The sequence below is a fragment of the Panthera uncia genome, assembly GCF_023721935.1.
Source record: "Panthera uncia isolate 11264 chromosome A3 unlocalized genomic scaffold, Puncia_PCG_1.0 HiC_scaffold_11, whole genome shotgun sequence".
Classification (NCBI taxonomy): Eukaryota; Metazoa; Chordata; class Mammalia; order Carnivora; family Felidae; genus Panthera; species Panthera uncia.
In genome coordinates this window covers 11,881,326-11,901,604 of record NW_026057578.1, presented here as the reverse complement: position 1 = coordinate 11,901,604, position 20,279 = coordinate 11,881,326, and the positions used below count along the sequence as shown (strand labels likewise).

Below are 20,279 nucleotides of genomic sequence, written 5' to 3'. Positions count from 1 at the left end.
GGGGGGGGGGGGGGGGGGCAGGCTGGGTGGAGGCAAGTGCACGGCAGAGCTCACGGCCGGACGCGGTAACGGACAGGCACGTCGTGTTCCGGCTGCATCAGCCCAAAGCCGTACCTGCTGAGGTCAAACTCGGGGATCTCCACGTCTGGGTTGATCAGCTCCAGGTCAAAGTGCACCAGCACAAGGAACACGAATCTGCAGAGAGATGGTGTTGCAGGTGGAAGAGTTGGGGGTCTCCTCTGGAATAAGGCAGGGGGGCAACGGCTTCCTCCTGAGTCTGACCCCAGTCTCGCTTTGGGAAAAGCGGGAGAGCAAAAGAGCACAGGTGCTTCCTGCCCAAAGTCCGTGAGCTCGTTCACCCCTGCCAGCCCCTGGGGTAGGAGGCCCGCCGGCCAGTTCTGCTGACAGGCGGTGACCAGAAATGACAAATGTCGATTCCACGCCAAAGACTGCTCAGCCGACACGAGACTGTAGGCATTTCTCTGCCTGATGGCTGCATGTGCCTTGTGTTGGGGTGATGAGGCGGGGAGATAGAAAGAGCTTGGCCCTGAGTCTCTGTGTGGAGGGGAGGGACCCCCAAACCCACAACCTAATTTGTATGAGTAGGAACTACACCTCTGTTGTGACAGGCCAGAGACTTGGGGGTCGCTTATTACAGCAGCAGAGTCTGACTCCTCCTGACTCAGGGACCCTTTCTGACTCTCCTGCCCGCCCCTTGTCCTCTCCCCGCCCCTTGTCCTCTCCCCACCCCTTGTCCCCACGCAACTCCTGGAGCCCTCGCTGTCTGCTCTGGTCAGGGCTGCTGCTAAACCAGAGGCTGCCTTCGTGAGCTTAGGGAAAGGTACCCCGCCCCCAAGGCCTCTTACTGCCGTCTCTGGGGAACCTCCTGACAAGCATACGAGCCGGGGGCAGGGTGTAATCGTGTGCCGGTAAGTGTGGAGGCAGCCCTACCTGATGTGAACTGGCCCCAGCCCACCTGCCTTAGCTCACTTCCTGTGTCAGTGGGGTCAGGACTGGATCTTCCACTGCTCAGTGTCCCTTCACCACCCCCACCGAGACCCAGGTGCCAGTGTGGGACTGAGGACGCTTTAACCTCACTGAATGGAGAGGAGGGAAGGCGAGGACAGAGCCAAGTCCATGCCCCAGGCAGCAGAGCTGGATGAACTCAACTCTGCCTCTTAAGTTTCCTCCCCACCCTGGGCCTCGGTTTCCCTGTCTGGTCAAAGAAGGCCCAAGAGGTGGGACGAGCCTCTCCCAGCTCTGAAGCTGTAGGATGCTAGAGATCAAGTTTGTATCGGGCAGGGAGCTCTGTGCTGACACCTGGATTTGGATCCTGGCACCTCCCCTCACCAGGTCCATGATCACGGTGGCAAATGATCTGACCTCTAGTCAGTATCAGGCTGACCCCTGCCTAGCGGGGGTGCATGGCAGTGAAGGGAGATAAAAATAACAACAAATTAGCTAATTTTCTGAAACCCTAGGTGCAAGGCACCGTGCTAAGCATTTAGTATGCATGATCTCTTTTTATCTGTCCAGAAACTTTCCGAGGTAACAACTACAGTCCGTTCCGCTACACTTTTGAACACGTGAGTCTGTTCCAACCTGATGGATACACTGGGACACCAAGGGGGCCTCATGCTAATTCCTCATTTGCTTATGGGTTTCGTGTGGGAGAGGCACAAGGAGAAAGCACGTAACACGTGTGAGCCTGTACGACCATCACTCCCCTGGGTTCTTATCTTGCATGTGTTACTTCACGAGGGTTTTTTTGACTGTCAGATCCCCGGCCCCATTTTTCCCACAATCCCTGTTGATTTTATTGTGTGGCTTCACGGGGGTGTGAGTTTTACGAAAGTGCATGAAGCAGAACTTACCGCCGAGAAAACCAAGACCAAGAGGTTAATGCAACGTGCCCACCCACCTAGCATAACTCTTGCACATTAGTAATAGTAATGTGAGCAATTGTAATAATGACTAACACTTATTAAATGCCTACAATGAGCCAGGCAGTGGGGTAAGTACTTTGGAAGACCCAATTCTTAGATTCTGACACCACTGGGGACACAGCAGGATTAGGACCCCCGCCTTGAACAGTTGAGGAAACAGGCACAGAAGGTCACCCAGCTTACGATTACACAGGGCCAGGACAGGACAGGGCAGATGTCATAACCCTGTCTGTGGTCCAGAGGCCAAGGCTCTTGGGATCCAGAGACGAGAATTTATAAGGCACTCTGGCCCACAGGCGTTGAAATAACCAAGAGGGAACAATGACATTCGGCCAGTTCCTGCTGAGAGGGTTCTGAACACGCACAGCAGCTGTGGATAGCAATGGTCAGCGGCACAGAACGTCCAGTGTTTGGTATTCTGGGAGTTTGGTATTTGGACACCAGGCTTGCAGGGAAGAGCTCATTGCCAGATCTGATGATTTCAAAAGAGATCAGAAATCTTGCTTTTTATGCGTGATCTTCTGATTCTTAAAAAGTTAGCACACATTTTTAAAAACACAAATAAGTAGATCTGTGGGCAGGAGAAGGCTCATGGGCTGTGTGGAGCCTCTGCCCATTCTCCTGGCTGAGAACCCTTGGTCTCCGGAGAGGAGGGCGTGTGCCAACCAGCTGGAGCAGGAGCCTCCCCCTCCAACCCCAGGCCTGCACCCCGTGCCACCGCCCCACACTCACTGTTTGATGCTGCTGATGGCATAAGCCTTCCCCAGGCACTGGTTGTGCCCAGCGCCCCACGGCATGCTGTAGTGTTTCAGTCGCTTCCCGTCCTTGTAAAAGTCTTTCTTCTCTGACCCATCTGAGTTCAGGAATCGGTTATACTTAAACACCTGAAATAGAAAGGGGGTCCATTTCTGGCTCCACCCCCCACAACACGCATGCGGGGAGAAAACTGTGCGAGGGTGCTCATCGAAGTCTTGTTTACAAGAGGGAAAAACTGAAAACAACGTAAAGGCCAATTAACAGGGCAGTGGTTAAAAAATTACCACAGCTTAGGGCGTCTGCGTGGCTCAGTCGGTTGAGCATCCAACTTTGGCTCAGGTCACGATCTCACAGTCCGTGAGTTCGAGCCCCACGTCGGGCTCTGTGCTGACAGCTCAGGGCCCGGAGCCTGTTTCAGATTCTGTGTCTCCCTCTCTAATTCTGCCCATCCCTGGCTCACGGAGTGAGTGTGTCTCTCTCACTCTCTCAAGAATAAATAAACATAAAAAAATTTTTTTTTAGGGGCGCCCGGGTGGCTCAGTCGGTTGAGCGCCCGACTTTGGCTCAGGTCATGATCTCGCAGTCTGTGAGTCCAAGCCCTGTATCGGGCTCTGTGCTGACAGCTCAGAGCCTGGAGCCTGTTTCAGATTCTGTGTCTCCCTCTCTCTCTGACCCTCCCCCATTCACGCTCTGTCTCTCTCTGTCTCAAAAATAAATAAACGTTAAAAAAAATTTTTTTTTTAATTTTTTTTAATTACCTCAGCTTTTTAGAAGGGTAGGCTTGGTCTGTGTGTGCTCACACAGAAAGGGTTCTTTAGACTGGTTGAGTTAAAAAGGCAAGTTTCAGAATAGCATGTATTGTGTTATCCTGTTCACACACCTATTTATTCATACGTGTGTCAGCGTGGTATGTGTGTCTGTAAAGGCATAAAAATAATTTAAAGGATACACTCCAAACCATTGTTAGGGAACTCTGTATAAGCGGAGGGTAAAGGCAGTGAAGAAAAGTTTTTACTTTTAAACATATGTGTCTGCATATTTCTACTTTACAAGTATATATTACTTTGGCAGGGTAAAATTTAAAATTATTTTTAGAGGTGCCTGGCTGGCTCAGAAGGTAGAGCATGCAACTCTTCATCTCAGGGTCATGAGTTCGAGCCCCTCACTGGGCATAGAGATTACTTAAACAAAATTATTTTTTAAAAAGAGGATGTCAATTTCCTTTGGTTACATTGTAGGGTAAGGCGAAGACAGTGTCTGAGAACAGGGCTTGGCACAGGGGAGGAGCTGAATGAAAGATGGGTGGAAGGACACGTAAAAGGACCAGGGGATGCAGAGATGGAAGACTGAGTGGGTAGGTGGATGGATGGATGGAAGGAAGGAAGGGTATGTGGATGGATGTACAGCACAGGGCCTGGCTCGTGGTAAGCACCCAAATCTGTTAGAAATTATAAAAGTTTGACCCATCTATCTCAAAGTCCGAGGAGAGAGAAAAGTGTTGAGAAGCTGACATAACATTCTGAAAACAGGAAAATTGCTCAGCTATCACTTACAAAGCATTCCATGCATGCCAGGCACTGTGAAGCCCTTTCTTACACGCTCTCCTTTAATTTTCCTGACAACCCAATGAGTCAGGTGCTATCATCAGGTCCATTTCACAGGCGAGAGACACAGAGAGGTGAAGTAATCTGGGCATGGTCACACAGCAAACAAAGAGCAGAGCTGGGCTGCCACTCAGATCCGGCTAGTCCCGAAGCCACTGATTTTTTTTCCCCACAGTCGCTGGTATGCAACTTACCTCTGGGTCTGTGTAGATTTCCGGGTCTTTCTGGGGACTCAGGAAGGGAAAGAGGAGGAGGCGGTCTCCACGTCGCAGGCTGAATTCCCGCCCATCTGCCATGGGCATGGCCAGGTCCACCATGACCTCCCGGGTAATGAAGGGCGCAGCAGTGAGCCTGAGGCTCTCACTAAGCACGCTGTCTGCATGGGCAGGTACCAGGAAGGGTCAGCAGCTGTCCTCTCACACACGCAAATGCCACCCCCAGCCCTCATTTTACAGAGGAAGGTGGGCAGGCTCAGAGAGGGTGCATAACTTGCCCCCCATCACACAGAGGAGCCAAAAAAGGCCACCTGATGAGATATGATTACTATGGTCCTCAGATATTGGATGTGAGGGTTCGGGTCTGACTCTAGAAGCTGTGAAGGACTGTGGGAGCCAGGGAGATATCAGGGGAGACTGGGGAGAGCAGGGCCATCAGTGTCGGTTGTTTCTGTCTGACCAGCTTACACTCCCCATCTGGAAACAGTTCCCTGATCTTCTTCTGGAGACCACTCCTCTCCCGCTGTCAGAGGTTGGGCTGTTGACTTCACTCCCAATTCCATGGGCTGTGTGTGATTGACCAATCAGAGCATTTCAACCCTCTGAACCTGTCACTGGTTCAAGATGGGCATGTGACTCAAAGAGAGCCAATGAGACACAATCCTGGGACTTTGGGTAGGAACATCTCAGAGAAGCACCCCCTCGTAGGACTGACAGTATGCCCAGTCCTGGATACCAGTCCAGAACTGGTGGCCATCCTGCTGACCTGAGACTGGAGCCAACCCAGCAGGGCAGGGCCCAGAGAGGGACAGACTGAGTCCTAATGATGTTGTTAAAGCACCTGGGTCTACCTGTGCCTGAAGTTAGCTGTCCTCTGGACTTCTGAGTTAATGCCCTCAAAGAAAGTCCTTTGTCTGCTTCAGCCAGTTTAAGTTAGGTGTTTTGCCATTTGCAACCAAAAATCTGCAGAGACCATGAGTCCTGGGCAGCTGAGTGAGGGGCACAGAGATACCAGGTCTAAGAAGATAGGAGGTCTTGGGAGACCCTAGGTCAGAGGACACTGATGGACTCTGGATGATGGGAGTCCATGTTGGGAAGGGCTTAGGGGGCCCACGATGACCCAGTCTTTGGGGCTAATCTGGAGGGTCTGTCTCACCAAGCACAGGCATGCTGTCCAAAAGCTTCTGGGGGAGGGTGGTCATTTGCGAAACAGTCTGTTCTGTTCTGGAGAGGAGCTGCTCAAGCTCTCCACGGACAGCAGCCAGGGCCTCAGGATTCTTGAGGAGGAAGAGCAGAAGCCAGAAGGCAGCAGGACCCATGTTGCCCTGCAATGAGAAGGAGCCCCTGTTATACCATCAACAGGGCAAACCTGGGGTGAGAGCTGACTGGCCCGTGCCACAGCCACAGCCCTGGCCAAGGCACAGGGGTCAGTAGGCCTGGGTTCCCATGCCTGCCAAACATCTAGGGATGACTCATATTTATCTTCAGCTCAGGACACGGCCCAAATATGCTCTGGGGCTTTGGTGTAGCCCAATGCCTACACTCAGGGCTATTCTTGGCATCCCTGACCTTGAGCAAAATCCCTGAGCTGAGCTCACACAGGTGATCTTCATAGCTAATCAGCAAAGAAGTGTCAGTAGTAGGAACAAGGTGTATCAGTTAAGATTATTGTTAACATCTAGGACGACCGAATCCTTAGCCCCGGTTCTCCACCCTTCCCTGTATCCGTGCCCCTTGTCACGGACTTTGCTCTGCCTCCCATTTCAGAGGCAGAGTGTATTTCCCCAGCCCCCTGAATCTGGGCTCCGCTGTGTGACTTGTTTTGACCAACAGAATCGATCAGAACTGACCGAGCAGCAGCTCTGAGCACGGGCCTTAAGAGACCTTGTCTGTTTCCACTTGCCCGATGGCTTGCTGGTCCCACGAGGAGGATGAGACACACGTGGGACAGAGCCGGCCGTCCAGCTAAGCCTCGTCCAGAGCGGCTGACTCCCAGCAGACCCACAGATGTGGGAGTTAAATAAATACCCATCAGTGTGTGCCACCAAGTTTTTGTGGTTTGTTGTCACACAACAATAGCAACTGATGTAATGCCCGGGTATCTACTTTCAAATATTTGCACATTGTGTGTGTATGTTGAGAAGAAGCGGTAATCAACGATGACCATGAAAGCTAGTAATTTCTTGAACAAAAATTATGTAAAAGTTCTCAATAGTTCAGTAATTAGGAAAATGGATAAAATCTCTTGCTCTAGGGGCACCCGGCTGGCTCGGTTGGAGGAGCATGTGACTCTTGATTTCGGGGTTGTGAGTGTGAGCCCCGTGTTGGGTATAGAGATTACCTGAATAAATAAAAAACTACAAAAAATATTTTTAAATTTCTTGTTCCAAGACTTCAGCCTTAGCTGAACACTTTAATATTCAGGTATTTCCTGCAGCTGAAATATGTGTGGGGTACCCCAAAATAAGCTCCAGGCATGGGTGGAATACCAACTAACCTTGATACGGGGGACGACTTTTGGCTGTCATCCCATCTTGATGATAGTCATTAAACGCCGCATTTCCCCAGTAATTCTATTACAGACATAATTGCACACGGACAAAAGGACATTTGCACAAGGATATGGATCACAGTGCTGAAGTAACAGCAAAAGATTGGAAGCAAAGCCGGTCTATCAATAGATCAATGAGATAGACGATGATCCCTCCATAGAACGATGCTACAGGAAGTCGTTAAAAGGCAGCTGGCTCTGTGTGTACCAATGGGACAGTAGCCAAGATGCCCTGAGGCACAGGGGGACGCAGAACAGGGATTCACTGTGCTCCCATTTGCAGGTTTGAAGAGGGATCCCATGAGGAAGCACAGACCATCTCTACAAGGAGCCTCTGGGACCGAAGCGGGAGGGGCGGGGGGGGGGGGGAGTGGCAGGTACTGATTCTCACTACATATGCCCTTTTACACTATTTGAATTTTTTTAATGGATGCAGTACTTTTAAGCCAAAGAAAAGTGGGGTGATTTTTATAATGATCTGCAATGACATGGAGAAATGCTTGTGACATGATATTAAGTAAAATTAAAACTTGGATTTTAAAAACTGCATGATCTTGGTGGCTCAGCTGGTTAAGCATCTGACTCTTGATTTCAGCTCAGGTCATGATCTCATGGTTTGTGAGATCGAGCCCCGAATCGGGCTCTGCGCTGACAGTGCAGAGACTGCTTGGGGTTCTCTCTCTCCCTCTCTCCATCTCTGCCCCTTCCCTGCTTGCATGCACTCTCTCTCTCTCTCTCTCTCTCTCTCTCTCTCTCTCAAAAAAAAAAAAAAAAAAAACCTAAATAACAACAAAAAACTCCATGATCTTAATCACAGAAATGTACAGAAAAAGGCAGAAAACAAATGGACCAAAGCATCAATGATGGTGAAACAGATTTTCTGGGTTTTTTTTTCTTTAGCTGCTGTGAATTCAGCACCAAGGAAGTGCCATTGTTCCCTCATTCAATTCTCCCTTCAAGCAGGTACCATCATCACCCATTTCACTGAAAAGGCCAACTAAGCGCTCCCCAGTCCCAGCGCACAGCAGGAGTTCAATGGTATTTGTGGAAGAAACCTCTATGTCCAAGGCAGCCTGGGAGGTGGGCTGGCAGAACCCTGGACTGGATCAGGCAGAGTTGGGTTTACAACCCAGCTCCCCGCTTTCTGTGACTCTGGACAAGTCACTTCCCACTCTGGGTCTCAAAACCTCCGTCCTGGTTAAGTGGGGGTAACATAAGCCATCTCCGCCTGCTGGGCACAGAGCAGGTGCTCAGAAGCGGTCTCCCCTCCCAGCACCCCTCCTCTCCTCCCCTACCCCGTTTGAGAACAAGGTGGGGCCTTGGACTCTGAGATTTCCTCTGGCACCTCAGGTCCTACAGAGACAAGCAAGGTCACTTGCTGTCCATCACTTAAACAGCCAGGGGGCTGTAGGTGATAAATAATTCAGCCTTGGGTGAAGCCAGGGCCAAGGCCATTTTGTCTTGCCTGGACAGTCTGATGGGGGCCACCGCTCATTAATCACAAAGAATGAGGGGAGCATGAGGCTGCTCAGCGATCTCTGCCTTCCAGAAAAAACCGTGGCAAGTTGGGGAGGCGGCAAAGACTGCCTTCCGCCCACTGCACAGACACGTGAGTGTGCACGTGTATGTGATCTCACCTCTACAAGAGATCTTGAACTCACCACCCTGGAAGTCGAGCTGTCTCCCGTAGGGCCCCGCCTCCGTCTACCCAGGAGAATGCGTCCCGTCTAGCCTCATTCCCCACCCCTGCAGCCAAAGTCCATTCACCCAGGAGCGCCTGTCCTCTGCTCTACCTTTCCTGTGAATGGCAGCAGCTGGCCTCCAGGGGGCGCTCGAAGCGCACCGGACACCGCACTGGGATCCTGTGCTCCACTTTGTGGCCACCTCACCACACAGCCAGGAGGAGTGGGGGACACGTGCTCCCTGCCTGCCCTGCCTCCACTCCCTTGCCTGTGGATAGCAGCACCCCATTTTCCTTCGAAGAAGCACCTCCTACTCCACTCTGGGCATCTGGGGCTGAGCCACACCCTCCAGACCTCGGGTGTGGCCTCGCTACCCGGGCTGGGCCACTCGGCGATATACTCAGAGGGGACGTGTGACTCGGGCTGGGCCAATGAGCCTCAGACCTGGGATTTGTGGGAGAATCCATGGGAAGGAGAAGCCCTCCTCCGGGGGGGGGGGGGGGGGGGGGGGGGGGCGCTGCCCAGCTGCCAGGAGCTGCTGGCACCCTTCACGGCCACCCTCTGGGGCAGCCCGTCTGGGCCCGGAGCCACCAGAGAAGGAAGCAGAGCTGAGGGATGGGAGGTCACAGGTGATATCTCTTTTCATTTTTTGTGATTAAAAAAGAATCTGTTGTTTCTAGGGTCGACACGGTCGCCCCTCCCCCCGCCTAATGCCTCAGAGCTGGGAGGGAAGCCTGGGCCGCCGTGGGCCTGCCAGGCAGGGCTTCGTGAACGCCTCGCTCTGCCCACCTCACCCCTTCAGAGCCAGCCCCTTCCCTGACCTGGGCGGCCCTCTAGCCGCCGGGGGCTGGAGCCTCCGGTGTCCACTCTGATCTGACGATAGCAGCCAAACTACCATCCGGCCGCCTCTCAGAACTTTCTGCAGCTGGCCTCCAGGTGGCCCCCTCCCGGTTCCCCTCCCACAGCCCCCGGACCACTCCTCCTCGGTTTTCACGCAGACTCCTCTCCGCCTTCCTGATCCCCACAGCTGGAGAGGCCAGTCGGGTGCCCTCTCCATCCCCCTGAGCCCCTGCGGTCTCCAGACCAGTGGCTGCCCAAACCACCACCACACCAACACCTCCCAAGGGCACATCTCCCTCCTGGACCTCAGCCCTGAATTCCATATTCTTCTTCACTCCAGCTGCGTCCCCCACCCCCTACCCAGTCCTCTGTTTCAAACTCACACACCCAAAACCAACCCTCTGATTCTCTCCCCGCACGCCCGCCCCGTTCACCATCTCGCTCATCAGTTAACAGCATCTTTGTCCTTCCTGTTGCTCAGGCCAAAACCTGGAGACATCGCTGTTGGCACCTTCTCTCAATGTCCCGTCCAACAGCAAATCCTGTTGGCTCTACCCAGAAATGTGTCCAGAATGCACTCACTCCCTCTCTTGGCCTCGGCACCTGCCCTGGCCCATCACCATCCTCTCTTGCCTGGACATTGCAGTGGCCTCATCTCTGGTCTCCCTGCCTCCACTTCCTCCCCTACAGCCGATTCTCAGTGATGTAGCCAGAATAATCCCTCTAAAGCAGATGGCAGGCTATGTTGCTCCTCTGTTCAGTGCCCTCAAAGAATTCCTTTCTCAGAGGAAAAGCCGAAGTCCCCCCCAAAGCCCACAGGGCCCTGCTACCTCTCTATCACATCACCCCGATCCCCACCTCAGGGCCTTTGCACTTGCTGTGCCCCTGTTTGGATGCCCTCATCCTATGTATCTATATGGCTCCCTCCCTCCCTTTATATTCTGCTCAGATGTCACCTTCCTGGTGAGGGCTTCCTTGGCCACCCTACATAAAGTAGCCCTCCCCACCCCCTCCCCCACTTTATCGGTTCTCTACAGAACTTGACTATGTTTACCTTGGCTATATTTTATACGCTGACTTGTTTACCAAGTGTCTTCTCCCAGAATGTCAGCTCCGTAAGGGCAGGGGTCTTTGGTCTGCTCACTGCTCTATCCCCGGCTTCTAGAATGGTGCCCAGCACACAGTGGCCATTCACTAAATAATTGTTGAACACGTCTAGTGAGCTCTAGTCACCTGCCCGGTACAATTACAGGTTTGCCATCATCGCTTTCTCCCATCCTCACCACAGCGCCTTGAGGACGGACTGACTGCCACCTTCACTTTACAGCTGAGTAAACTGAGGCACCAAGAACATAAGTGACTGGTTTGCCAGGGAGTGGCAAAGTCAGGATTCAAATCCAGGCAGGTGGGTCACAGAGCCTGTGCCCAACACCACGGGGCTTCTCAGCATCTTGGCCTTGCTCTTAAGACTCGAGCCCTCGGGCCGCCTGGGTGGCTCAGTCCGTTGAGCGTCCGACTTCGGCCCAGGTCATGATCTCATGGCCCGTGAGTTCGAGCCCCGCGTCGGCCTCTGTGCTGACAGCTCGGAGCCTGGATGGAGCCTGGATGGAGCCTGCTTCGGATTCTGTGTCCCTCTCTCTCTCCACCCCACCCCTGCTTGTACTCTGTCTCTCCCTGTCTTTCAAAAATGAATAAACATAAAAAAAATAAAAAAAAATAAAAAGACTCAAGCTCTCGAAGCATCTTGTCACCTGCCTGAATTCTGCACACTGTCAACAACGCAGAGTCAGAGGATGTCCTGTCCCCAAGCCCTGCTCAGTTCTCCTGGCCCCACCAAAGGCTGTTCCCCAGACTCTCTGCCACTCGAGCCCCCAAGCCAGCATCTAGTTCTGCTGACAGAGGTCATTCTGCAAGGGATTCTGGGGGCGGTTGGGAGCTCCAAGTCTCTACCCATAAATATGTTCTTAGGCACTAATGGGGCCCCAACTGATGATTAAACCCAGCCCTTGCCCCTTGCCAGCCTTTGCCTGCAAGGACAGTTAATGGCTCTGAGAGGAAACTAAAAATAAGCTGCAAGTCGATGGGAAGGGAATTACCCAGAAATGTCAGTCTGTGCAGCTGTCACTGCTGAGGAGGGGCCAAGAGAAGGTGCAGGGCTCTGGGGTCCAGGAGAGGACAGCCCTGCTTTCTCTCACCCCAGTATCTGGTCCATTACCATAGCCACTGGCGCTGGCTTCTCTGTTTCCAGAATTTCCTCATCACCCCCATGGCCACCACCTGGTCCTACCGCCACTGTCTCATTGGTGTCCTTACTTCTGCCTTTGCTCCTGAGATCCTTTCCCTGCTCTGCTTAGAACATTCCCAGGGCTCCCACCTCAGCCACAGAAAAACCCCAAGTTCTTATTTACTGGGACCCACATGCCATCCATGGTCTCTTCCCTCATTCCTACCCCTCCTCACTCTGCTTCAGCCACACTCAACTCCTTCCTATTGTCCAAACACTGGGTATGATGCAACCCCAGGGCCTTTGCACTTTCTCTTTCCCTTACTCGGAATGCTGTATTCCCACATCTCTCCCAAGCCCCCAACTTCAGCTCTTTCTTATCAGCCAAACCTCTCCTTCTCAGAGAGTCCTCCTCAACCACCTTGATGACAACAGACCCCCAGGGTCTCTCTATTCCTGACTCCATATTACATCCTGTATATATCCACATCTAAATTCACCCTGTACAGGGTGCCTGGGTGGCTCAGTTGGTTAAGCGTCTGATTCTTGATTTTGGCTCAGGTCATGATCTCACCAGTCTCCTTGTTGACAGCACAGAGCCTGCTTGGGATTCATTCACTCATTCTCTCTCTCTCCCCGACTCCCTCCCTCTCTGCCCCTGCCCCACTTGTGCAGGTGCACACACACTTTCTCTCTTTCTCAAAATAAATAAACTTAAAAATAAAATAAAATAAAATAAAATAAAATAAAATAAAACAAAATAAAATAATAAAATAAATAAAATAAAATAAAATAAAATAAAATAAAATAAAATCACCCTGTATGCACTTCCTTGACTGTCTGCACCAGCTAAAATATAAGCAACAAAAGCAGATCTTTGAGGTCTAGGTAAGTACTCAACGGAACTTTTAAATAATTCTTCAAAATGACTGTTCTGCATACTTCAAAAATGTCAAGGTCATGAAAAACAATGAAAGGCACAGAAACTGTTCCACATTAAAGAAAACTCAAAAGACAGAATGACTGAAGGCACAGTGTGATCCTGGATTGGATGTCGGACCAAGATGAGCCATAAAGGACATTGTTGGGACAAGTGGCAAGACTGAATCGGGACTATTAGATAATGATCCTGAATCTGGGTTAATTGTCCTGAATGGGATCTTCGTACTGTGTCATGTAAGGGAAACTTCTTGCTCTTAGGAATATACACTGAAGTAATTAGGGATAAAGAGTCATGATGTCTGCTACTTGTCTGCAAACGACTCAGTAAAATAACCCCAGTAGGAGATAGGGAGGAGGAGGAGGAGGAGGGGAGGGGGAGAAGGCACATGTGATAAAATGTTAAAAATTGGGAACTCAAGGTGAACTGTGTATGTTTATTAAACTATTCACACAGCTTTTCTCTTTTTTTATTTTTTATTAATTTTTTTATTATTTTTTAAAATATTTTTAACGTTTATTTATTTTTGAGACAGAGAGACAGAGCATGAATGGGGGAGGATCAGAGAGAGAGGGAGACACGGAATCCGAAACAGGCTCCAGGCTCTGAGCTGTCAGCACAGAGCCCGACGCGGGGCTCAAACTCACGGACCTGAGTTCGTTCGATGAGCGAGATCATGACCTGAGCCGAAGTCAGAGGCTAAATCGACAGAACCACCCAGGCACTCTCTCTTTTTTTTTTTTAACGTTTATTTATTTTTGAGACAGAGAGAGACAGAGCATGAACAGGGGAGGGGCAGAGAGAGAGGGAGACACAGAATCTGAAACAGGCTCCAGGCTCCGAGCTGTCAGCCCAGAGCCCGACGCGGCTCTCGAACCCACGGACCGCGAGATCATGACCTGGGCCAAAGTCAGTTGCTCAACCGACTGAGCCACCCAGGCGCCCTAACACACAGCTTTTCTCTAAGTTTGACATTTTTCCAAATTAAAATAAATTAACACTGAATGAATGATCCCATTCCCGATACCGTCTGATGGTTAAGGAAGTCCGGGAATTGGGGCAGACAGCTGGGTATGTTCACATACCCACACCCACGCTCATGTGGAGAAAACACTCGCAGATGCACACACCCACGCACGCACACTCCTATGCACACTCACACGTGTGCCTGCGTGTGCCCGATGGCACACACAGAGACACATGCACTCACACGCACAACCACACCCGTGTGCACCATCCACCCACCTGTGTGGCCCAGAGCTGCAGCACCAGGGCCCGGGCCTGCATGTCCTCGGGCACCCCTATCTCCTCCAGGTACAGCAGGTAACTCCCCAGCCACTTGCTCCGGTGGGCCCGAGCAGCAAGTCTGGCTGGGGACAGCAGCTTCCACAGGTGACCTTTGACTCTGCACACGCGGTCCTTATCCCCTACAGGGACAGAGCACAGGGGGGCGGGGGTTACGGATCCACCCTGGGCCCAAGGCCACCCAGCCCCAATGTCCCGTGAGGCCAAGGCTCTTCTGGGTGTCACTCCTCGGGGTGGGGAAAGAGGACCCAAGAAAGGCCTTTAAATGCCAACTTGTTATTATCTGTCTCACCCCAGTGGCCAGGAGTGAGGGGTCCTGTCTCGCTCACCTCTGTGAGCTCTGTCTCCAGCACCTGGCCCGCAGGAGGTGCTCTGTTAATACGCATTAAATGAACGGTGTTTCTTACACAGCAGGTGAAGGAACAGGAAACGCGAAGCCCCATTCTCCCTTCCCAGGGCCCCATCCCAAAGCAACGCCAGCCGTGTGCACAAGGAGACGACATGAGCCGACTCGCACAGCTCCGTTCAGGAGACGTGGGAAATGACCTAACTGCTATCGAGAGGGGAAAGATGGGTCTAGGGGTCTCAAACTCAACTACCTCCAGGGAAGGCAGGTAAAGTAAATGAAGGAGGAGGGCCAGGACGGGGCCATGGGGAACAGGAGGGTCGGGGTGACCACCAGCCTGGCAGAGGAACGTGGCCCAGCACGGCCAGGGAGCCTGAGTTTTCAGAAGAAAATGAAAGTCAAGATGTTCACAGGGAGTCTTCCCATGTGCTTTAAGGCCGGCGTCTGGGCAAGAAATGTTCGTCACTGTGCAGGCCACAAAAGCCTCTCTGAAGGGCAGCTCTGGCCCACGGATTACCAGTTCACAGGCACCATGAAGTAAACAACAGGGTGTTAGGCTCTGGGGCACCACACGCGGTGGAAACCGAGGTATGGATCCAGATGGGCCGAGCCGGGCAGACTGTTGAGGGCACAAAGCCAGGTGCTTATCATTCATACACTGTGTTCACACTGCAGGACGATGCTGTATTTACAGATGTACGTGCAAATAAGAGAGTTGGTTCTTCCGAAATCACCCCTTGGAAAAGTGGGTGTCGCTCTGGATGGTTACAAAATTCCCAAGGACTAGAGGTGCTCTCACCGGCTTTTTGGAACCACGAAGCAGTGTTTCAGGAAGACCCATCCACCCAATGGTTCTAGACTGGGTTGCATATTACAGGGTATTCGAAAGGGTGGAAAATGTAGGGTAAACTTATATTAAAATATACATATATTTTAAGCATATTATATTTTCAAATAATATGCTCCATATGCTTTTTTTCAACCTCCGGACCTTTTCAGGTGATATACTTCTCAATTTAATATTTTTTAATGTTTATTTATTTTCGAGAGAGACAGAGCATGAGTGGGGGAGGGGGAGAGAGAGAGAGAGAGAGAGAGGAAGACACAGAATCTGAAGCAGGCTCCAGGCTCCGAGCTGTCAGCACGGAGCCCAACGCAGGGCTTGAACTCACAACCTGTTAGATCATGACCTGACCGAAACAAAGAGTTGGACGTTTAACCGAGAGAGCCACCCGGGTGCCCCTGTACTTCTCGATTTAAAGCAATGAGCCCACTGTTCATCTGAAATACATTATCTTCCTATGTCTCTCAACTTTTGGGGCACTGGAGAATCGCCCAGAAGCTTTAACTCTCTGGATGCCCAGGTCCCACTGCAGACCAATCTTGTCAGAATCTTGGGGGCATGGGACCTGGGCATGTGGAGGTTTTCAACAAGTGAGTGGAGGCTAAAGGAAGTGCTAAAGGCCCTCGGTTGATGCTCATGCTGGATTTGTAAGAGTTAGCTGATGAAATAGCTAAAGAAGCGAGCAAAGAAATTTAACACAGATTTGGCAATGACTGGGATTCTTTGAGCTCTGACAGCACAATTACACACCTTGAATATCACTGTCAACACAGCTTCTAAGGATGACTTTAAAAAGCAACACAGTATGAAAAGACAATGAGCAGGATGAGAGAAAATATTTGCAAATCATAGATCTGGTAAGGGTCTAGGATCCAAAATATATAAAGAACTCTTGCAATTCGACAACAACAAAAACCCACCCCACCTCACAACTCCTCAGTTTTCAAACCTGTAAACTGGGATAACAGAAGTACCCACACAAAGGGTTGTGCAGAAATTGAATGTGTTAACTTAGAAAACAGAGAGTGATTCCATGGAGAATATATTCATGTATTGTTTCTATACTTAGGAAATAATAATAATATGTGAAATAAAGAACACACCAGTTGGCAGCCAGAGACCCTGGTAGAAATCCTAGCTCTCTCCCTTCCTAGAAAGATCATCTTTTGCAAAGATTTTGGATCTCCGAGCCTCGACCTCCCCATCTGTAAAATGGGGGCAACCGAGCTCATGGGATCACTAGGAGGATATAAAAACACAGAACACACTTGGTACTGGTAGGGGTCTAGCATGTCATGCTTGCTACATTCTTGGCATTATTCTTAAGTATTATTTATCAGCCCCAGTGTAATGACTCAGTGCTGTGAATCAGAACTCCCAGGCCTGTGTAACTAGTAATTGCATTGCAGGTTCAAATTCCAGACCTCCCATGCTGTGTGGCCTTGGCCAAGGCCCTGTCCACCACTGGGTCTCAGTCTTCCCATCTGTAAAACGAGGGGCCCAGAGTTGAGTACCTCTCAAGTTTTTCCTCAGAAGCCCCTCTGAGCCCTAGAAACCTGGGCAGAGTCCAGAGAGGGACATATCTTTAAAGTCCTGTGTTTTCGGGTTCGAGCCCCACCTCGGGCTCTTGTGCTGACAGCTCTGAACTTGGAGCCTGCTTCGGATTCTGTGTCTCCCTCTCTCTGCCCCTCCTCCACTCGCACTCTGTCTCTGTCTCAAAAATAAACATTAAAAAAAAAATTTAAAGTCCTGTCTTTTCCCTATAAAATGCATTAGATTTTTGCATTAGACTCTGTGATTCCTTCTTTTTCCTTTCTTTCTTTCTTTCTTTCTTTCTTTCTTTCTTTCTTTCTTTCTGTTTCATGTTTATTTTTGAGAGAGAGGGAGAGAACATGAGCAAAGGAGGAGCAGAGGGAGAGGAGGACAAAGGATCTGAAGTGGGTTCTGTACCAACAGCAGAGAGCCCAATCACAGAGTCAGATGCAGGGCTCGATCCCACGAACTGCGAGATCATGACCTGGGCTGAAATCAACAATCAGACACCCAACCAACCGGGCCACCCAGGCACCCCTAGACTCTGTCATTCTTTATTATAAGGATGCTTTTCTTCCCAAAACAATATTCAAAGAAAACACGCCCCTCCCAAATAATTTAGTAAAACGAATGTTGCAGAAAGCTGTGTATTTAGCTTGGGGCTCTATCTGCCCCCAATTCCCTCCTATATGAGAAGCACCAGACTCTGTGATCTAAGCATCCCCCAAAGGGTCAATTTTCTTTTAAAATATGTTTATACATTTGTTTTAAATGGTGCTTTTAGATGTTTATTTATTTATTTGGAGAGACAGAGAGTGAGAGCAGGGGAGGGGCAGAGAGATAGGGAGGGAGAGAGAATCCCAAGCAGGCTTTGCACTGTCAGCATAGAGCCCAACGTGGGGCTCAATCTCATGAACCATGAGATCATGAGCTGAGCCAAGATCAACAACAGTCAGACACTTAACCAACTGAGCCACCCAGGTGCCCCAAAATGTTTATAATTTTAATAGTGGAGGAGAAATAATGTATCCACGTGGCAAAAAAAAAAAAAAAAAAAAAAAAAAGTAAGAAAAAGAAAGAAAGCATCTCTAAGAGTTCAAACGGGCATTTCCATCCCATCTCAGCCTTCTCGGAAGCAAAATGTTCCCACAGGCTTAGAAAACAAAGATGTTAACCACACTTACCGTGGTGCTCATTGCACAATATATGTAAGTCAAGTCATCATGCTGTATACCTTAAACTTACATGGTGTCGTGTGTCAATCATTTCTCAATGAAACTGGAAAAAAAATAAACTAAAAAATCCCACAATATACCCACTCTTCTCATGGTTTTGGTATATCCCGTTCTACTTGACGGTTGCTGTTTTCCTTTATGTGAATGTATAACTTATTTCATCAGTCCCCACGGGTGGACCTACAGGCTGTCTGCAGCATTTGCTATTATTATAAGCAACGGGCAATGAGGATCTTTGTGCATCTTTAGATGTGTGCAAGCACTGCTGTAGGATAATTCCTAGTAGTAGAAGTTCAGGTTCGAGGGAATGAGCATTTCTGTTTTGGCAGGTTCTGCCACATCACTCTTCCAAAGAAGCTGCCCTCTTCACAAGCCCAACAAAGTCTGAGGGCAGCTGTCCATCTGTCCAGCCCCAAGATGAGAAACCTTCCCCAACACTGCCACCTGCTGCCCGCACTGGGAAATGCAGCTTTCCTATACCCAGCCCAGGGCGGCTCCCTGAATGACCCAGGGTCCCCTATAATAGCGTGGGTATGGATGGATGAATGAGCAATGGAGAAACCACTCTTTCCTGGAGAAGCAACCGATGCTGGGAGGTACCAGGTGCTTTACACACAGGATTTTGCAATCAGACCAAGTTTTTCCTTTTGCGGGGTCTGCCTCCTAACAGTTGTGTGTCCCTGACAAATGACTTCATCTGTCTGGGCCTATTTCCTTACCTGCAAAATGGGTATAATAAAATCAACCTTCTAGCACTGATGGTTCAATAAGATCATGAATTGTCTCTAAAAGGATGATAAGAGGTAACCTGCAGAGAGGAAAAGCAAATGGCTAGTGACACACGAAAAGCTGTTCCATCACAGCGATCAGGGAAATGCCCATAAAGCCAGATGCCCTTTTTTGTCCATCAGGTTGGCAAGGTCTTAAAATCTGATAACTGTTTGTTGACAAGGCTGTGGGGAAATGCAAATTAGAACAACAAGTTACCTGCCTCTGCCCATCAGATTGGCAAACAAATGCAAAGACTGATAACATCTGGTGGGGGAATGAGCAGACTCCTTCCCTTCGGGCAGGCGTATGAATTGCTCCATGGTTTTGGAAATGATGTGGCAGCAGCTAACAAGAATTTTAATGTGTATGCCTTCTGACACAGCAAACCCACTTCCAGGAAAGTGTCGAGAGGAATAAAATCACCAGATGGTAGCAAAGATACAAATACAATGAAATACTAAAGTAGCCACACACACACACAAAAGGAAACAATTATAAGTATCCATTGGAAGGGGATGGTTGCCTAAATGCTGACATGCAAGAGCTGCAAAGATGACTCAATTCTCTGCGTGCTGATTTTATATCCTCCTACTCTGCCAGTCTTTTTCACTTGAGTTAGTTCTGTCATGGATTTCCTGGGGTTTTCCCAGCACAGTATCAGATCTTCTGCAAACAGGGATAGTCTTACATCTTCTTTACCCATTAAAAAAATTTTTTTTAACATTTATTTATTTTTGAGAGAGAAAGAGAGACAGAGCACGTGTGGGGGAGGGGCAGAGAGAGAGGGAGACACAGAATCCGAAGCAGGCTCTCCAGGCTCTGAGCTGTCAGCACAGAGCCCGACGCGGGGCTCAAACTCAAGAACCGTGAGGTCATGACCTGAGCTAAAGTCAGACGCTTAACCCACTGAGCCACCCAGGCATCCCTTCTTTACTCATTCTTATGCCAGTAATTGATTTCTCTTATCTAATTGCATTGGCTAATACCACTAGAAGATACTTGTATTGACAGGGAAGAATACACAGCTACGTTGTTAGGTTAAACAAAAACCCAAGCTGCAGATAATAGATATAATTCCTTCTTAAAATACACCCAGTGACACCCTAGATACGTGTCTCTGTCTCTGTAAAACCGAGAATTCCTATGAAACAGTGTGAAGGGATATATGCCAGCATCTGTGCATTGTTAATCACAAGGAGGTTTCCTTCTTAAACAATCTAATGGGCTAAAGTGTGGTTTCTAAAAACTACATAAATAAAGGAAATGGGGTGATAAGCTGTTGTGAGCACTGAATGAGACCATAGTTAACCTGGTATCTGGCACCTAGAAAGTATTCAACATGGGGCGCCTGGGGGCTCAGTCGGTTAAGCGTCCGACTTCAGCTCAGGTCACGATCTCGCGGTCCGTGAGTTCGAGCCCCACGTCGGGCTCTGGGCTGATGGGTCGGAGCCTGGAGCCTGCTTCCGACTCTGTGTCTCCCTCTCTCT

The 20,279-nt window shown here is 49.9% G+C and overlaps 1 protein-coding gene across 1 annotated transcript in view; it reads right to left on the bottom strand.

The window, feature by feature from the left end:
• Positions 1–6: 6 nt before the first annotated feature.
• PTGIS (prostaglandin I2 synthase) overlaps positions 7–20,279 on the bottom strand; it is a 37,123-nt gene continuing 16,850 nt past the window's right edge. Inside the window, exons 6-10 of the mRNA XM_049650625.1 lie at positions 14,004–14,185; positions 5,678–5,846; positions 4,501–4,682; positions 2,679–2,830; positions 7–195 (exon numbers count right to left, since the gene is read on the bottom strand). Of these exons, the coding sequence (XP_049506582.1) occupies positions 51–195; positions 2,679–2,830; positions 4,501–4,682; positions 5,678–5,846; positions 14,004–14,185 (830 nt within the window). The 3' untranslated portion in view covers positions 7–50. The remainder of the gene's footprint in view (positions 196–2,678; positions 2,831–4,500; positions 4,683–5,677; positions 5,847–14,003; positions 14,186–20,279) is intronic.